Source organism: Bacillus rossius (assembly GCF_032445375.1).
Source record: "Bacillus rossius redtenbacheri isolate Brsri chromosome 4 unlocalized genomic scaffold, Brsri_v3 Brsri_v3_scf4_2, whole genome shotgun sequence".
Classification (NCBI taxonomy): Eukaryota; Metazoa; Arthropoda; class Insecta; order Phasmatodea; family Bacillidae; genus Bacillus; species Bacillus rossius.
In genome coordinates, this window is record NW_026962011.1 from 45,550,490 (window position 1) to 45,566,133 (window position 15,644).

Genomic DNA, 15,644 nt, shown 5'->3' on the forward strand with positions numbered 1-15,644 from the left:
GTTATGTAAGCCGTATGGTTAGGGGACTTTCACTTGTTAAACTACACTTAATGTTGGGAACTTTTCTGCATCTGAAGCAGAACTCACATTTGAAAAGTTGGAAACAATTCTAGCCACGAAATTTACGTGACCTCCATAGTGTGTCTGTGCCCTATGTCATAGGCATTATTGCATCTCCAATGAGTTCCCTGCTTTAAAAACTTGTAAACTACTGAAACAAGTTGTAAACTTGATTGTGAACTTGACCACTGTCTGTTTTGCTGGTTGCCAGCCTGTCTGATTCTTTAATTCAGAGATGTCAACTGCGGGAGTTTAATGGCAGCCCAGCAGTTATGACTTATCAGCCTTTTGTATATATTCCAATGATAAATAGTTGCTGTACTTTAAACTTGCAGCAGTTAAGCCAGTGTAACATGATGAAGTGAGAGTATTTTACATTTTGTTCTGTATTTTGAAGTAAGATAAAAAATATTATTAAAATAATTTGAAATAGTGAAAAATTCTATGTATTAAAAACAAAATACTTTTCAAAACAAATATTTATATTTAAAAAAATGTTACAAATCACATCAAACTTTCAGGTACATCAGTGACTTCAAATTTTTAAAATTGATTCATACACATTTTTTTACTAACAAAAAAAATTTCAATTTAGTTAAATATTATTACTTAATTGACTGTGCTCCACAATTTCCAAATATATTCCGAACACACAGGCAAAAATCCGAGTAAAAAATAATTTTATTAATTACCTAACTTAACAAAAAAAATTTGTGCACAAAGTCATAAGTTTGTAAAAGTTATGTTTTCATGAAATACAGCAGGTAGTTATTTTATTTGTAATTAAATCAGACACCTGCAAGGTTTTCTTTAGCATCCTTGGATCCATTGTGTCCATTTAGTTCTTCGATGATTTTTTCCAGACTGCGGTTCTTGGTCTCGGGAACCACGAAGTGGCAGAAGAAGACCGACGCGACGCAGCACGACGCGCACAGCCAGTAGCAGCCGTCCATCCCCAGCGCCCGCGCCAAGGGGAGGAAGAACCGGGCCACGAGGAAGGCCAGGCCGTTGAGGACGCAGATGCAGACGGCGGTGGCGAAGCCCTTGGCCTCGGGTGGGAATATCTCGCTGATCACGACGAAGGGGACGGAGCCGACGCCCAGGGCCACGCCCACCACGTAGGCGCAGAGGCAGGCGACGGGCGCCCAGCCGAAGCCGCTCACGTCGACGCCCCGGGCCCTCAGGTTGAAGTAGAGCCCCAGGAGCAGCAGGCTGGCGGCCGCGACCGCGTTCGAGGCCATCAGGAGCGCCTTCCTGCCGGCGCGGTCCACCAGGTAGGACGTGAGGTAGACGCCGAACAGCTGGAGCGCGCCCACGAGGACGGTGGACAGTTGGGGCGACAGCTCGCCGCCCGACTCGCGGAAGATGGCGCCGGCGTAGCTGACGACGGCCAGGATGCCGGACAGCTGGTTGTTGACCATGAGGCCGACGCCCACGAGCAGCGCCCTGCGCGTGCCCCGCCGGGAGAGGACGTCTTTGAGGCTCGAGGCGGCCCGCGGGGTCACATCGGGCGCCGGCAGGCCTCCGGAGACTCGCAGCCACTCGAGCGCCCGCAGCGCCTCCACGTGGCGGCCGGCGGCGGCGAGGTACACGGGCGACTCGGGCAGCGGCGCGAAGGCCAGGGCGAACGCAACGAACGTGGCGAGGCAGCAGAGGCAGAACTGCTGGTAGGGAAGGACGGAGCCGAGGGCGTAGGCGAACAGCACGCCGCAGTTGCCGAAGAGCGCGAGGAACGAGCACAGCGTCCCGCGCACCTCGGGCTCCGCCGTCTCGGCCACGTACTGTGGGCACAGCATGGTCGCCCCCGCGCCGGCCACTCCTGCGCACACGGCCCGTTGGGCGAACATTTGTGATGTTTCTCTCTCATGGCCTGCTGCCTAGATCAGTTCAGCAACTATTTTTTTGTTGGGGGGGGGAGGGAAGGGGTGGTTGGGTGGGAATGCAACACTTTAACTATTACTTGCTAAAATCGGCAGTACTCTACATAAATCTTTGACTCATTTTTACACATTAATAATTTTTTTAATCTCTGTTGGGTTTGAAAGTTTAAAAGTTTAATAATTTTATTTTAAAGCACGCAATTGTAAGTTTATTTTTTTGAATTTCATACAAATTTATGTATATAAAGAAATAAGTCTTAAAAAAAAACATCTTCATACAGAAGTCATCAAAATAGATAAGATAAAGAGTGGAACATTGTTGGAATGAATAATTATGGAAAAGATATAACCCACCAGCTCGCGGCTAAATTCACCAAGTTTCCTACTTCAGAGAAAAAAAATAGGGTCCATCTCTGCCTTGAATGGAACCCGTGTCCCCCAGTAGTTGTCTCACCCAGCATGAACCTGCCGAAGAACAGCGTGGCCTCCGACGTGGCCGTGGCGACGAGCGCCCAGCCGACGACGCCCTGCAGGGCGACGAGGTAGCCGGTGGTCTTGCGGCTGTGGCGGCTGCATAGCCGGCCGTAGGCGGGCGCGGCGACCAGCGAGCCCAGGCACATGAGTGAGCCCAGCCAGGAGGCGGCGTCGTCCGTCATGGGCGCGACCCCCACCGGGCTCGCGTCCGACTGCAGCGCCGCCAGCGCCGGGGACGGCCAGCCCACCACCGCGCCGTTCGCGAACGCCGCCAAGTTCACTGCGGCAGAACCGCCCTCATACTACTACTCACATCCACGCCTGTAGTCAACGCTTCGGAAACCAAACTCTACATTTTTTTTTACTGCCTGTAACTGACTACACTGTCAAGTAATTCAACGGTAGTTCCAAGATATAACGTCTCATTGAACTTTATTAAATTTGACCCCATAATAGCTCTTGAATATTAGAAGTATGATTTTCATGACAGCGTTGAATTTTAAATCATGCGAGTGGAAACTGAAAGCATATTTTGAAGCAGGACTTCCAAAAATTTTAAGTTTTATGCGAGCCCCGAATTTTATGTGCGGGCATTTTTGCACTCTACGGAGTTTTGAAAGCATGGTCACTTCAAATGATTTTATTTTGTTATTTAGTCTATTTGGAATCACCAAGTTCTCGCTGATTCTTACTTTGACAGAAAAAAGGCTGAAGTGCAAGTAATTACATAAACAAAATTACAAATATGATTTTTAAAACGGCGTTAACTATTTATATGTTAAAGGATTTGTTTATATTTTTTCATATTAAGTGTTCTTAGGCCACTATTAGATTCTGCAACAGGTGATATTTTGGTAACACACATGTACTTTAGTTAGTGTCCCATCACATTATATTCCAGAAACAAAAAAAAACACTTGGTCTCGCAGTGATTGAGAATGGAAATTATTCCTAAAGAAAATCCCATAATGGCATAATGAACCGCATGTTTTATCGCTACATCAAACACATGAAAATGTTATCATGGCATCACAGCACATGCATGGTAAACGCGCGGAATCCTTAAGGCCGGGCTTCAACCAAATTCACTCCGGCCGCGGGATAGGCATTTACATGCAAAACAAATTCCCGCGCGATTTCCACAATTTTTGTGATAACGGCGTCAAACAAAAACCATGTTGTAGATTTTGAAGACCTTAACAGCGCTATATCTTTAAAAGTTTTAATTTTTTATTTCAAGATGGTGATATCATGTGATATAATATTCAAAGTATCATAGTTTTCAGGCTATTCATTTAATCGCTTAAACGGCTGTACTGGAACCTTGACTGAGTTGAATTCTTTAAAAAAGTCAGCGGGGCTGATACTCTATCTCTAAAAACAAAGTCACAGGATGGTTATTTGTAATGGAAACATTGAGGCCGCGAGGCTCTAGCACGTGGTTGTGGACGAGGGGTGACAGGGGGAAGAGGATGACGCGCGGGTGGCGGAGACACGCTGCCATGTTGCCAGCTCCTTCCTGGAAGGTCACCCACCCCTCGCGACTGTGAGCCAGGGAGACGGACACGGACTAGTCATCTGTAACACATTGCGCGCGAGGTAGTGACATTTCTGCATTTACAACTTCAGTGGTTAATGTTTAACTCTTTACAGGACAGCAAATAAAACAAAAACTGATAGCACGATGGCATGTATTAAAAACAGTATAAATTGTGCTCGCGCAGTTCGTCTTCACAAATTAAATTTGTTCATTATTTTAAATAGCTTTTTCTGTGGTCGTTTTTTCGTATATAATTTAGGAGGATTTTATGTCACACTTTTATGCACACCGACGCTTCATCGAAACAATCCTGTCTAAACCAAATGTTTATTAAAAATTTTAACTTCACATTTATTGTGACACAGATCTCAAATTCCTATCTGAATATCTACACATACTTGATAAAATTTTATTTTAATAACGAGTTTAAAAAATAACATAGAATAGCTTTTGCTATCTTTAGGTTTAGGCTTCTCCTGAAAATGCAAATGTTTCTGAAGACGCACAAACTATTACATTATGGAGGTTTGCTTCAAACTTTGATATTATTGGTAGACCTGAGTAGATAAAAACACCTAGCGACACTCACATTCTGTCAATTAGAACTTTTTGTAATAAAAAAATTTGATGGCGTTGAGGCCCGTGGCTAGTTGCACCCTCGACTACTTTGCATGATGGGAAGGGATGGGGAAAGGTGTTTGGCGCCAGCGTCTCACCGAGGTCACTCATTCTCTCTTGTGTAGTATTAGTGTTCGCAACGCTCGACTACGTGTGACTTATTCAACGAAATTTATCAAGTCTTGGTACGCATTGTGCGATTATCGGCAGCACAAAATGTCTCAAGAAACGGCCACAATTATCAAAGCGAAAGAAATCCGCAAAAAAAGAAAATGCTTCTGGCACGTAGGTACTGCTAAAAATAAAAAGGATGTACATGTGTTATATATATTATTATACATACACGGATATGAGACATTTATATGTGACCTACTGTAAAACTTTTAAAATAATATTGAAAACTGAATCCTGGAAATTAATTTTTAACATTTGTAAGAGTTGATAAATATATTTGCTCTAAAAACATTTTAAACGAATTTAACGTTTCCTTTTATGCGTAAAAATAAGCCTATAGTTTGAAAATGTATTAATGATACATTACACATTTGTTCTAGTGACAATGTTAGCCGTAAAATTGCGGATGCATGCGGGGCAATTTTGATTTTTATATGCAGCTATAAATACCATTTTTATTAGGATGCAATTTTGTCTATAATTTTTTGTAATCTTTGCTGTCAATTTTACGTGCTGGCACTTATTGTCGGCGACAATAGATTATAAAACAGAAACTAAGAAAACAATCCCGAAATATTTCTGTAAAATATGCTTTATGTTATTCAATTTTTAAATTTTACCATGTATAAATTATTTATACGTCTATGTAAAACAAACATTTTATTAAAAATTTTAATTTAATGTAAAAATCAATTTACTTTAAAAGTAGTAATAAATTATAATTTCTGAGTTTCGGTGACGCCTTTGCCCACTCACCGATGGACTGCCATTGTGATTATACACACGTCTTATATTTACTATAATGTGACTGAAAAACACTATATTAATAACGTTTATTTTTATTTATTAGTAATGAACAGTATTAAAAATGTATATTATTGGCATGTTATAATTGCATGTCTGACATCTAACAGGTGCACAAGTTAGTATATTTAGGAGTATTATTTCTGTGACAAAACTACTTATGTAATTATTGTTGATTACATCGAATCACTGCAAGTCACTTTTGGAGAAAGAACTAATATCGTGAAACGAACAAAAATGCTAGCTGATTGTGAGCTATGGCACAAAATGAGACGTGTGCGGTTAAAAGTCAGTAATTTCGGCGTTGTTTGTCGCCGGAAAGAATCTATGTCCTGTTCAAATCATGTTAAACACTTACCTACTTTACACGCCCCCGTTTTCGACACTGGCAATGGAGTACAGTGGTCGCAATGAGCATATTGCCATTCAGAGGTTTCAAGCACAAACCGGATTAGTTGTACAGAAGTGTGGTTTATTTTTGGATCTCTAATACGGATATTTCAGTGCTAGCCCTGACGGACTTGTGGTCGAAGAAAATGTGATTGTTGAAATCAAGTGTGTGCCTTCTGCAGTTGACCAAGGGCTCCAAGAAACTGCAATAAGAAAAAGAAAGTTTTTTCCACGTGTGAATGAAACGGAAGTTTAATTCTTAAACGTTCACACCTTTATTTTTATGAGCTGCAAGGGACTTTAAACATACATAGCGCGAATACTGTTACTTCATGGTAATGTCTGTTGTTCGTCAGAATGTACAAATAGAAAGAGTAGAAAGAGATGAGCTCATGCGGGAAACAGAAATGTTGCCGAAACTGACTAGATTTTATCGTAGGTGTTTTCTGCCTGAGATAGTGGTGCCAAATCAAAGCATAGACAGAGCCATTAAAGAACCAGATTACATTTTGGAAGCTGAAAGAAGCTTGGCAGAGAAACAGCAATCAAGACGTCAAAAACTGACCCGGAAAAAGCAAGGGATAAATGAATGTAAATATAATTGAAGTAAGATATTTTTGTTCTTTGAAACTCTAGACGATTGCCATAAAATGTTCTGTTGTGTTCAAATTTGTTCTAACATCGAAAACATTAAGTTAAACGAAAGCAAAAAAATTTTTTTTGGAAGTAACTGTACATGAGTTTTATATAAGGTTATAATTTTATCTGAAGTTTATATTTTAATTCTGTTGAGACATACCTTTTAAAATATTATTTACACTGAATTCCGAAGAACTGATTATAGTTGTTTATTTTTATTATGGTTATTTATTTGTTTTGTATGTTGTAGTAATATACGTGTCTTTTGGTCTCTATGCTGATATAATCTGTGTTTCTACTATCAGTTATAGCCTATCGTTTTTCTTCTCATTTTTCTATTTTGTATGATATATTATACTGAATGAGTTAATGTCACTATTATTTTGAATTCTTTGTAAAATATTAAATATAAAACATGATTTTCAAACATAATGTATTTTCTTTAACTGTGGTTCACATTTCGCAACAACATAAGAAGTGATCATTCTACGTAATAACTATTTGTAGTACCGGTAAATGTAATAATTAATACACGGTTACCAATAGTTGTACAATCATTAGCATTAAACATTATGGCAGAGGGTACATAAATTTTTTTAAGAAAAGTTAATCTAATATTGTGTTAATTCTGATTTAGACACATTTTTCACAATACCAATTTTTTGAGCATTGTCATAGCCACATCCTCTGATAAGATCCTTCATAAATATAAACTCATATCGCTGCATTTACTGATCAATAAAGAAAAATATTTGTAAAATTTACAGCTTTGAAACGTATGGAACCGTATTTATGTTTCAAAAATACATAAAACATTTCTTGTAATTATTTTGACTCACTCTCAGCTGATATTAATTGCCTGAAAATAATTTTTAAAAATCAAAGCAAACAACTTTAATTATTATGTAATACTTTAGCTGTGAAGTTATATGTGGATGAAAATTATTCAAATTCTGGCAGGTTTCATTAATGTTTTATTATTATGAGGTTTTTTTTTTCTTGCAGCAATTGAATATTAAAAATGTAAATCGGTTTCAGCTAAGAATGTCTTACACTTAACTGAAATTAATGATAAAAACATATAAATACGTTAACGTGTAGTTCTTACTAACTTATAACAAACTTCTTTATCTTGGAGAGATCTCAGTTTCGCAAAAAAACTTAGTTTTCAAAGTAAAGTTATATTTCAATGACACACACAAACACACACACACACACATATATATATATATGTGTGTGTATGTGTATATATATATATATAATTATTTTTCATGCATTAAGAACAATTTTACTCTACTGAAAATCTCTGTGTGTGTTAATAAATGCTGATTTATCATTATTTGCTTGGTAATGGGAAACTAAAAGGAAATATATATTTTTTAATGAGGTTTGGATGGCCACTTCTAGAAAATTGAGAAAATGACTAAGTGAATACGAAACTTCGTACACACGTACTGATTTCACGTTACTTCCATGTAGGGACACGGAAATTTCGTGAATTAATCTGGAATCAGGATATAATTAAATGTCTTACATGTGCTCAACCCATGTTTGCTTTTCCTTTGGCTGATTTCTTATCCTAGTTGATCAGCACTACCTGATTTACTTTTTTTTCCCTCCTAGTTGGGCATCGCAGAGGGGTAGCCAAATAACTATCGCCCAAAAATGAACTCAGTGGAACAGTATAAATGTTTTCATACTAACTTGCGACGAAATTAATGCGCGAAATTTACCTATCTCTATGTATAGGCCTATCCAGACATAATACTGGCTGTGATTCGATTCGCCAGGAGTATAGGAATGTATGTCCGGGCACAGGCGCCGGCGCTGGTGCCGGTGCCGGGTCAATGACCGACCGACCTCTGACGTCACGGCGGCCATCTTGGACTCAAAAATTCCTTAAAATTTCTCAAAAATGACTCAAAATTTCCTGTTTTCCAGGGAAAAATTCCCGTCTCGAGGGAAAACTTACCTTTTTAGATCTTAAAAATACCAGCGACTAGAAATATCCATATTTATAAAAAAGTTATATTTATAAAAAAAATTAATTTTTTTCATTAAAATCGGATAATAAATATTGATTTTCAAGATGGCTGCCGTAACGGAAATTGCAACGGTGACGTCATATTACATGATGACATATTCAATGATGACGTCAGAGGCTTATCGGAAGCTGTAGACATGGATGCTTAAGCCTCAATATGGATATTTCTAGCCGCTGGTATTTTTAAGGTCTACAAACGGTAAATTTTCCCTCAAGACGGGAATTTTTCCCTGAAAAACGGGAAATGTTTTAGAAATTTTGAGTCATTTTTGAGGAATGTTGAGTCATTTTGAGGAACTTTTGAGTCCAAGATGGCCGCCGTGACGTCAGAGGTCAGTCGGTCATTGACCCGGCACCGGCACCAGCGCCGGCGCCTGTGCCCGGACATACATTCCTATACTTATTTCGCCTCTTTTTACACTTCCGTCCCTGTTTCAGGTAAAAGGTCTAACAGATTTGGTAACCAACCTTGTTTTGTCTAATCTGGTCATTTGTCAGTCTGCATTTGCTTTTATGTCTTGTCTGCACTGGCCTGTAGATCATAAAAGACAAACTATAAAAATTTCCATGTTCACATATTATATATGTAGTTTGTTAGGAACGCTGCATCTGCAAAGTTGTTGACAGCTCGTCAAGCATAACTTTACCGTGGTTACAGCCAATATGACTGAAACATTGTTGATTCTTATACTGGAAAGCTTAGACAGTACTCAGTAATTTTTTTTCAATCAAACTGAAATGTTCATGCACACAAAATTACAGATATTTGTAAATCTGTACATTTGCACGAAAGCAAATCGCTGCAAATGTGGGATTGTATTATTGCCCGGGCATTTATGCTTTGGGTTGTCCCAGTACCTAAATTAGTTTAAGTTATTTATAAACTTTTCCCTGTATAGCTTTCCACGACTAAATGCGCACATACAAAAGCACAATAAACAATTATGAAGTCCAATTGCTAAATATTATTACATTTTCCAAGGGTTAAAAAATGAACTCTTGTACAAAAAAGTCGAAATATAATATAATATTGCAATATTCGTAAGCGCGAAAGTAAATATTCAGCTTTGTTTCGAAAAACTCAAATCATAAATTCAAAAATAACCATATCAATGTTTTGTAGAAATTTACTATATTTTCTCTTGTAATATTACGAAATATTTCTTGGCAACCGATTTCTAAAGGAATTTTGTGTAAATGTCCAAAAACATTTTTTTCTGTGTAAGGAATACGATATTTAATTATATTAAATTATTTTTATACTACTAATTTACAGATTACTTCAGTTTACAAGTTTGCAAGCTAAGAACACATATCCATGAACGATACGGAGTACTTGATTTACCTATTGTACTTGCACTTGGCAATTCTTTTATAAACTTAAGTTTTAATACATACTTGTATTAGGTCCTAATTTTTTACATTTTGTTACATTGCCAATGTGTAACAAGTATATGCATGTATGTACATCGTATTTTATTTCTTACGAAATATTTGTGTCTTGAAATAAATAACTATATTTCAAGAAACGCATCTCGACTACTGTTAAATTTTTTAATAAATGACAAATTGTTTAATATTATGAAAATAGTCCTGCCCTATAACTCGAGTATATATATATATATATATATATATATATATATATATATATATATATATAGATTTATGTTTATATCTATAAACATAATTCAAACATTTGGTCACAAGTGTAATATTCGCATACATTATGTGGATAAGTTAAAATATTTTAAATTAAAAAAAAAATAGGTTTGTTCATAAAATGAAATGCGTGTGTAGGAAAAACCCGCCAGAGTGACGGGGCTTATGTTATAGGACGTGTAAGTGCACGTCATCCTTGAACGTGACATGCAATAGATTTCAGTTTAACTGACCATTGGTTGTAGGATTATAATTAAAAAAAAACGTTATCGATGTCGTATTATCTGAATTCATCTCCAAAAACATCCTGCTCTATACGATGCCCAATGAAGATTCCGGCTGTCCCGGGCTTCTAGTGCTGAAGCTCTGCTGAGTGAGTGTCGCTCGCCTAACGGTCCGCCCCTAGCCAGGCACGCGCCTGTGCTCCTCAGTGGGACACAGAGCTGGCAACACCGGATGAACACGTGATCCCGCCGGCGCACCCCTTCCACCCTTCAGACCACTCGCTGCCACGGTCTTATCTCTGTCTGCGATCTGTCGCTCTCAGCTCCACCCCAACACTATCTGGTGACCGTGATTCACAACCGCGACCTTGAAGCTTGCCCTTAAGCACACAGCATAACGGCGTTACCGCTGACATTGGAGACGTGCGGTGACTCATGAGTTGCGAGTAAACAAGAAGAATGTAAGTTTATACCTTCAGCGGGTAAGCATTCTATCAACACGTTTATCACGCTCTACTGCAGCAGCAAGTTAATGGTTCAGACGCATGGACAGTAAGCTTGGTAGAGGTCACGATCAGAAGATGTGTGAATTGGAGGGCGTGCTACCAACTATTTTTTAAGAGATGGACCATATTCTCAAGGAAACAAATCATTTAGGCATATAACATGCTATACAACTACCCCTTACTAAAAACGTAGTGCGCGTGACAAAAGTGACACTTCTTGCTTCTAGCGTCGCAGATAAAAAAAATTTAAATATGCGAGCGCTAGATTATGCTATTGCGCAAGTATGCTAGTGTGAGAGGATGCAAGTGTCAAGTACACAAGTGTGCACATATGCAAGTATGCAAGTGTAAAATATGTTGCGTCATTTCTACCTTTCCCCTTCTCTACCGGTTCTCCCTCCACGTACATATTTCCCTACTCATGCAATTGGAATATACGTAACGCCCGAAAATTATAGCCGAATTTCAACGTGACTTCCATTACGTTATAATGTCATGGTGGGAAATTTGCATGTGGACTAAAGTTAGCAGCTATCAGTATGTTGGTGTGACTGATTCGTCATTAAGTTTTCCTTTCATCTATCTGTAAGAGGAAAAAATACATTTAATAAAAAAAATTGAGGCTTCTTTTTCAAAATTCAAATTGTTCCAGAAAGATCTTAACACATTTGATCGTCAATAATTTGGAAACTGCGAATACCAGAAATGTAGCACGATATTTAGACACGCCTGAAGTTTATATCTGCGCAGGCGAGTGTTTAAGATGACACGTAATGCAGCAGCATACGGCCCAGTGTGTTGAATGGTTCATTGACACCAAACCTGAAGATCAGATGCGGCTCCACAGAATATGCGAGCGAGCACCACATCTGCGTCCGAGCACCCGAGAGTGATATTTAACTAATGTTCGGGGAGATGAGTCCAGGGCAATAAAGCCCGAGTTTTGTAGACACGGCACGTGTGCAAGAAAAAAACTCCTTCGGAACCTCCACCTTATCAATACGCTATACCTCCAGACAATCGCCGCAAAGCTCAACCATCATGCACGGGACATTACTCAAAATAATTAAACTGCACACATCCAGTGTCTTCATGATCATAGGACCAAAATAAATACAAACATGAAAATGTGGAGCACAAAGCCAAAAAAAAAAAAAAATATCGTCAAGTCAACGGATGTCATCAAAGATGATTCAAACAACACGAGTTCTAACTCTTCATAAATAATGAGGAATTTATAATGTTACTGGTAGAGACCGGAAAAATTCGCGAATTCATTTCGCGGTAGGCTAAAATACAAATAGTGTTGCCTCTGCTATTGGCTCACAACTCACCTGGATGACTCTGGGCCGATGAGAAACACCCGACCAAAGCTTTATCGAATCACAGGCCGCTACGTTGGGACGCCTCACAAGACAGCAGCCAATGAGTGGGTGACATTTGACCGAGTGTACGTAGAACTGTGGAGTTCATCCAGGAGGTCATTGAACCCGCGAATTTTTCCGGTCCCTAGTTACTGGCGTGAAAACATTTACCACATAACTAATTTAAAGAGAGCATAATTCAGATAAGTGGATCTAATAACATCTTTCAACGTTGATGCTGAAGCCGAGCTTTCACGCACGGGGAAGTGAAGGAGTCATCGGATATGGCCTGGCCGGCATCTGGATGAACCCACCTGCCGAGGCGGCCAGGTACTGTCGCAGCCGACGTCCCGAAGTCTTCCCGCCCTGCTGCTCGACTGCATCCTTCGCGACGGACTCCATTCCGTTCTTCTCGTCGGCGCGTCCTGCCTGCCGGGCCAGCCTGCGGTGCTCGGTCTGTTCTGGTCGGCGGTCGCAACTCCGGGCGCTCTCCTTATACCCTCCCGCGCCGACGCCGTCGCGTCTCGCCAGACGGCGCGCAAACTTCGCGAGATAAGATTTACGATCGTCGACGGCGTTCCTGCCGTCGCGCGATCGACTCCTGCGCGTCTGTTTGCACGACCTTGGCGCCGCTGGGTGCATCTTCAAGCGCCCTCTCCTCCCGCTGCAGATAGGGCGAGTTCAAGGGGATGATGGAAGCGTCTCTTTAAGATGGCTGACCTGTCTCACACGTGACAGCGCCGGCTCACGCGATAGCGCGCACGGGCGCCTGTAACAAAGGTCCTTTTTTTAATTACCGGTATCAGGCGGTTGTAAAAGCTGAGGGGTTTATTGCTGTCGCAGCGGTCTTGTCCGGGGCCCGTGCGTGTTTTGTTTGTACTGATGTCTGGTCTAGAAAAAAAAACCTTTCGTTGCGTAACAACCGTCTACAACCTGCTGAATCCCGAGACACGCGGCTATAGCCCGATTGTTGTAGTTTGTTCGTCAGTTTGAATCCCACGGAGGTAAGAAGTTAAGGAGTGGCTTTTTGCAATATTTTTCATGTTAATAATTATTATGAAGTTGAAACAGTTCCCAGTCAGTCGTAACCTGTGTTTTCGTACCATGTGCGTCTCTGCCTGAGGACGGGAGCAGATAGCAGTTCCCGAAACGTCGCTTGTTTCTGTTTTGGAAAACTATTGTGTTTGTTTCGTCTTTTCGTTTTGTCGTCTTTTTGTCTCGTTTCAACTGTTGCGCTGAATTTTTTTGGGTTCAATATTTTTGTGCTGTCATCATTTGTGGGGATTTTTTCGTTCGCTTCTTTTTTGGAAAACTATTGTGTTTGTTTCGTCTTTTCGTTTTGTCGTGTTTTTTCTCGTTTCACCTGTTGTGCTGAATTTTTTTGGGTTCAATATTTTTGTGCAGTCATCATTTTTGGGTTTTTTTTCGTTCTCTTAGTCCATTTTTTTTTTGTTTTTCTTTGTTTGTTCACCATATTCCTTGGAATATTATGTGGTGTTTATATCCTGTTGATAACAGCAATTTTTTGCTTAATTTGTGTTTTTGTCTTTTGGGTTTTTTGTATTTTTCTTCTACAGACATACATTTGCTTAGCAATGGCGTATGTACAAAAGCTAACATCAAGTCAGTTCCCAACCCCTTTCCCATCTAGATAGCCAAACATTTTTTTTTATGTGTAAACATCTTCACCTCTCGGTATACGGCTTTTGGTAGGAGTAATCTCGTGAAAATGGATCGGTAGTCGATGAACGGAAATGTGCCACAAAGATGGCGAACTTACGTGTAGCCACATAAACCAGCATAAAGTCTCTTTCGTGAACATTAGAGGACATGCCAAACGTATTGGTGCGCCAAATGAAACTTCATGATCGTGCAGCTACCCCTGAATATATCTGGTAAAATAAAATAGTCCAAGTAAAAATGTAATCTAGAGTTTTATAATCCCTAAGAAAACTGGCATTACAATGATTATGATTAGTGACCTGCAAAATTCGCGGATTCATTCGGTGATAGGCTAGAATTCAAACACATATACCTCTTAGATAATTTTGCTATTGGCTTACTGTTCATCTGGACGAATCTCAACCAGTTATAAACCCTCAACGAAAGAAGGATCGAATCACAGACAAACCAGCTGAGATGACTTACAAGTCGGCAGCCAATGAACTTGCGTTATTTGCCCGAGTGTACAGGGGTATGTCCAGTCCATCCTGAAGGCCATCGAAACCGCGAATTTTGCAGGTCTCTAATTATTATACATATTCTCCTTCTAAATCCCCAATTTTTCCGAATAGCACAGCGATAGAGCGTAAGCTTGTTAACTTCAAGGGGCGTTATTCGAATGTGGTCAAAGGAATTTTTTTTTACCTTTTTTAATAACATAATATAACATAATAATAATGTTGAAACAGCTCAATAAATCTAAGGTTTGTTTGTAGGAATTATTTACACATTGAGTTTAAGGAAAAACAAATATGAAAACATATAATTATTGGTCTATTATACATAACTTCATATGTAATTACATTGTTAATATTATAGCAATGCCATAGAAGTATACATTCTAACTTGCGCAAAAAAAAAACTTGAAAGTTTAAACTTTTTGATAAATTTTAACACAACGTGCAGTAATTCAATGAAATTCCTTGTTGAGAATCAGCTTCTAAACCGAGGTTTCAGATTTTTTCAAGTCTTTTTCGCTTTTATTGGAGCCGTTTCTAATAGTTTAAAAGTTCCGTTTTTTTTTTTTTTTCGTGCTGCCATATGCGGGCGATGGTGCGGCAAGCACCGTTTACTAGAGACCGAAAAAATTCGCGGGTTCAATGACCTCCAGCATAGACTCCAATATCCTCCACACACTCGGGCAAATGCCAACTGTTCATTGGCTGCTGACTTGTGAGTCGTCTCGACTGGGTGGCCTGTGATTCGACACTCCAATGAGTGAGGGTCTCTAATTGGCCCTCAGTCCTCCAGATTAACAGTGGACCAATGGCAGAAGCAGCACTAAGGTATAATTATTTGAATTTTATCATAACACGAAATGAACCCGCAAAGTTTTCAGGTCTCTACAGTTTACGATTCAGGCAGAGAATTATAGTGGCGGGCGCAGAAAGTAAGTGTGTGATTTGCATCTAGAAACATTTTTAAAGTGTACTTGAAAAGCATATATTTTATCGATCAGTATATTTATCATGCTCGGAATTACTTTCAAGAAGTGTCCAATGTTCGTATTATAAGTTTATTTGCAACATAAACAACGCGAGAACAC

At 39.5% G+C, this 15,644-nt stretch overlaps 1 protein-coding gene across 1 annotated transcript; it reads right to left on the minus strand.

Annotated features, from left to right (window-relative positions):
- Nucleotides 1–524: 524 nt before the first annotated feature.
- LOC134542130 (facilitated trehalose transporter Tret1-2 homolog) lies at nt 525–13,311 on the minus strand. Its single transcript, XM_063386098.1, has 3 exons — nt 12,691–13,311; nt 2,395–2,694; nt 525–1,879 (listed from the first exon to the last, which is right to left on the minus strand). The coding sequence occupies exons 1-3, from the start codon at nt 13,016–13,018 to the stop codon at nt 849–851; spliced, it is 1,659 nt and encodes a 552-aa protein (XP_063242168.1). The 5' UTR covers nt 13,019–13,311; the 3' UTR covers nt 525–848.
- Between the last annotated feature and the right edge of the window lie 2,333 nt (nt 13,312–15,644).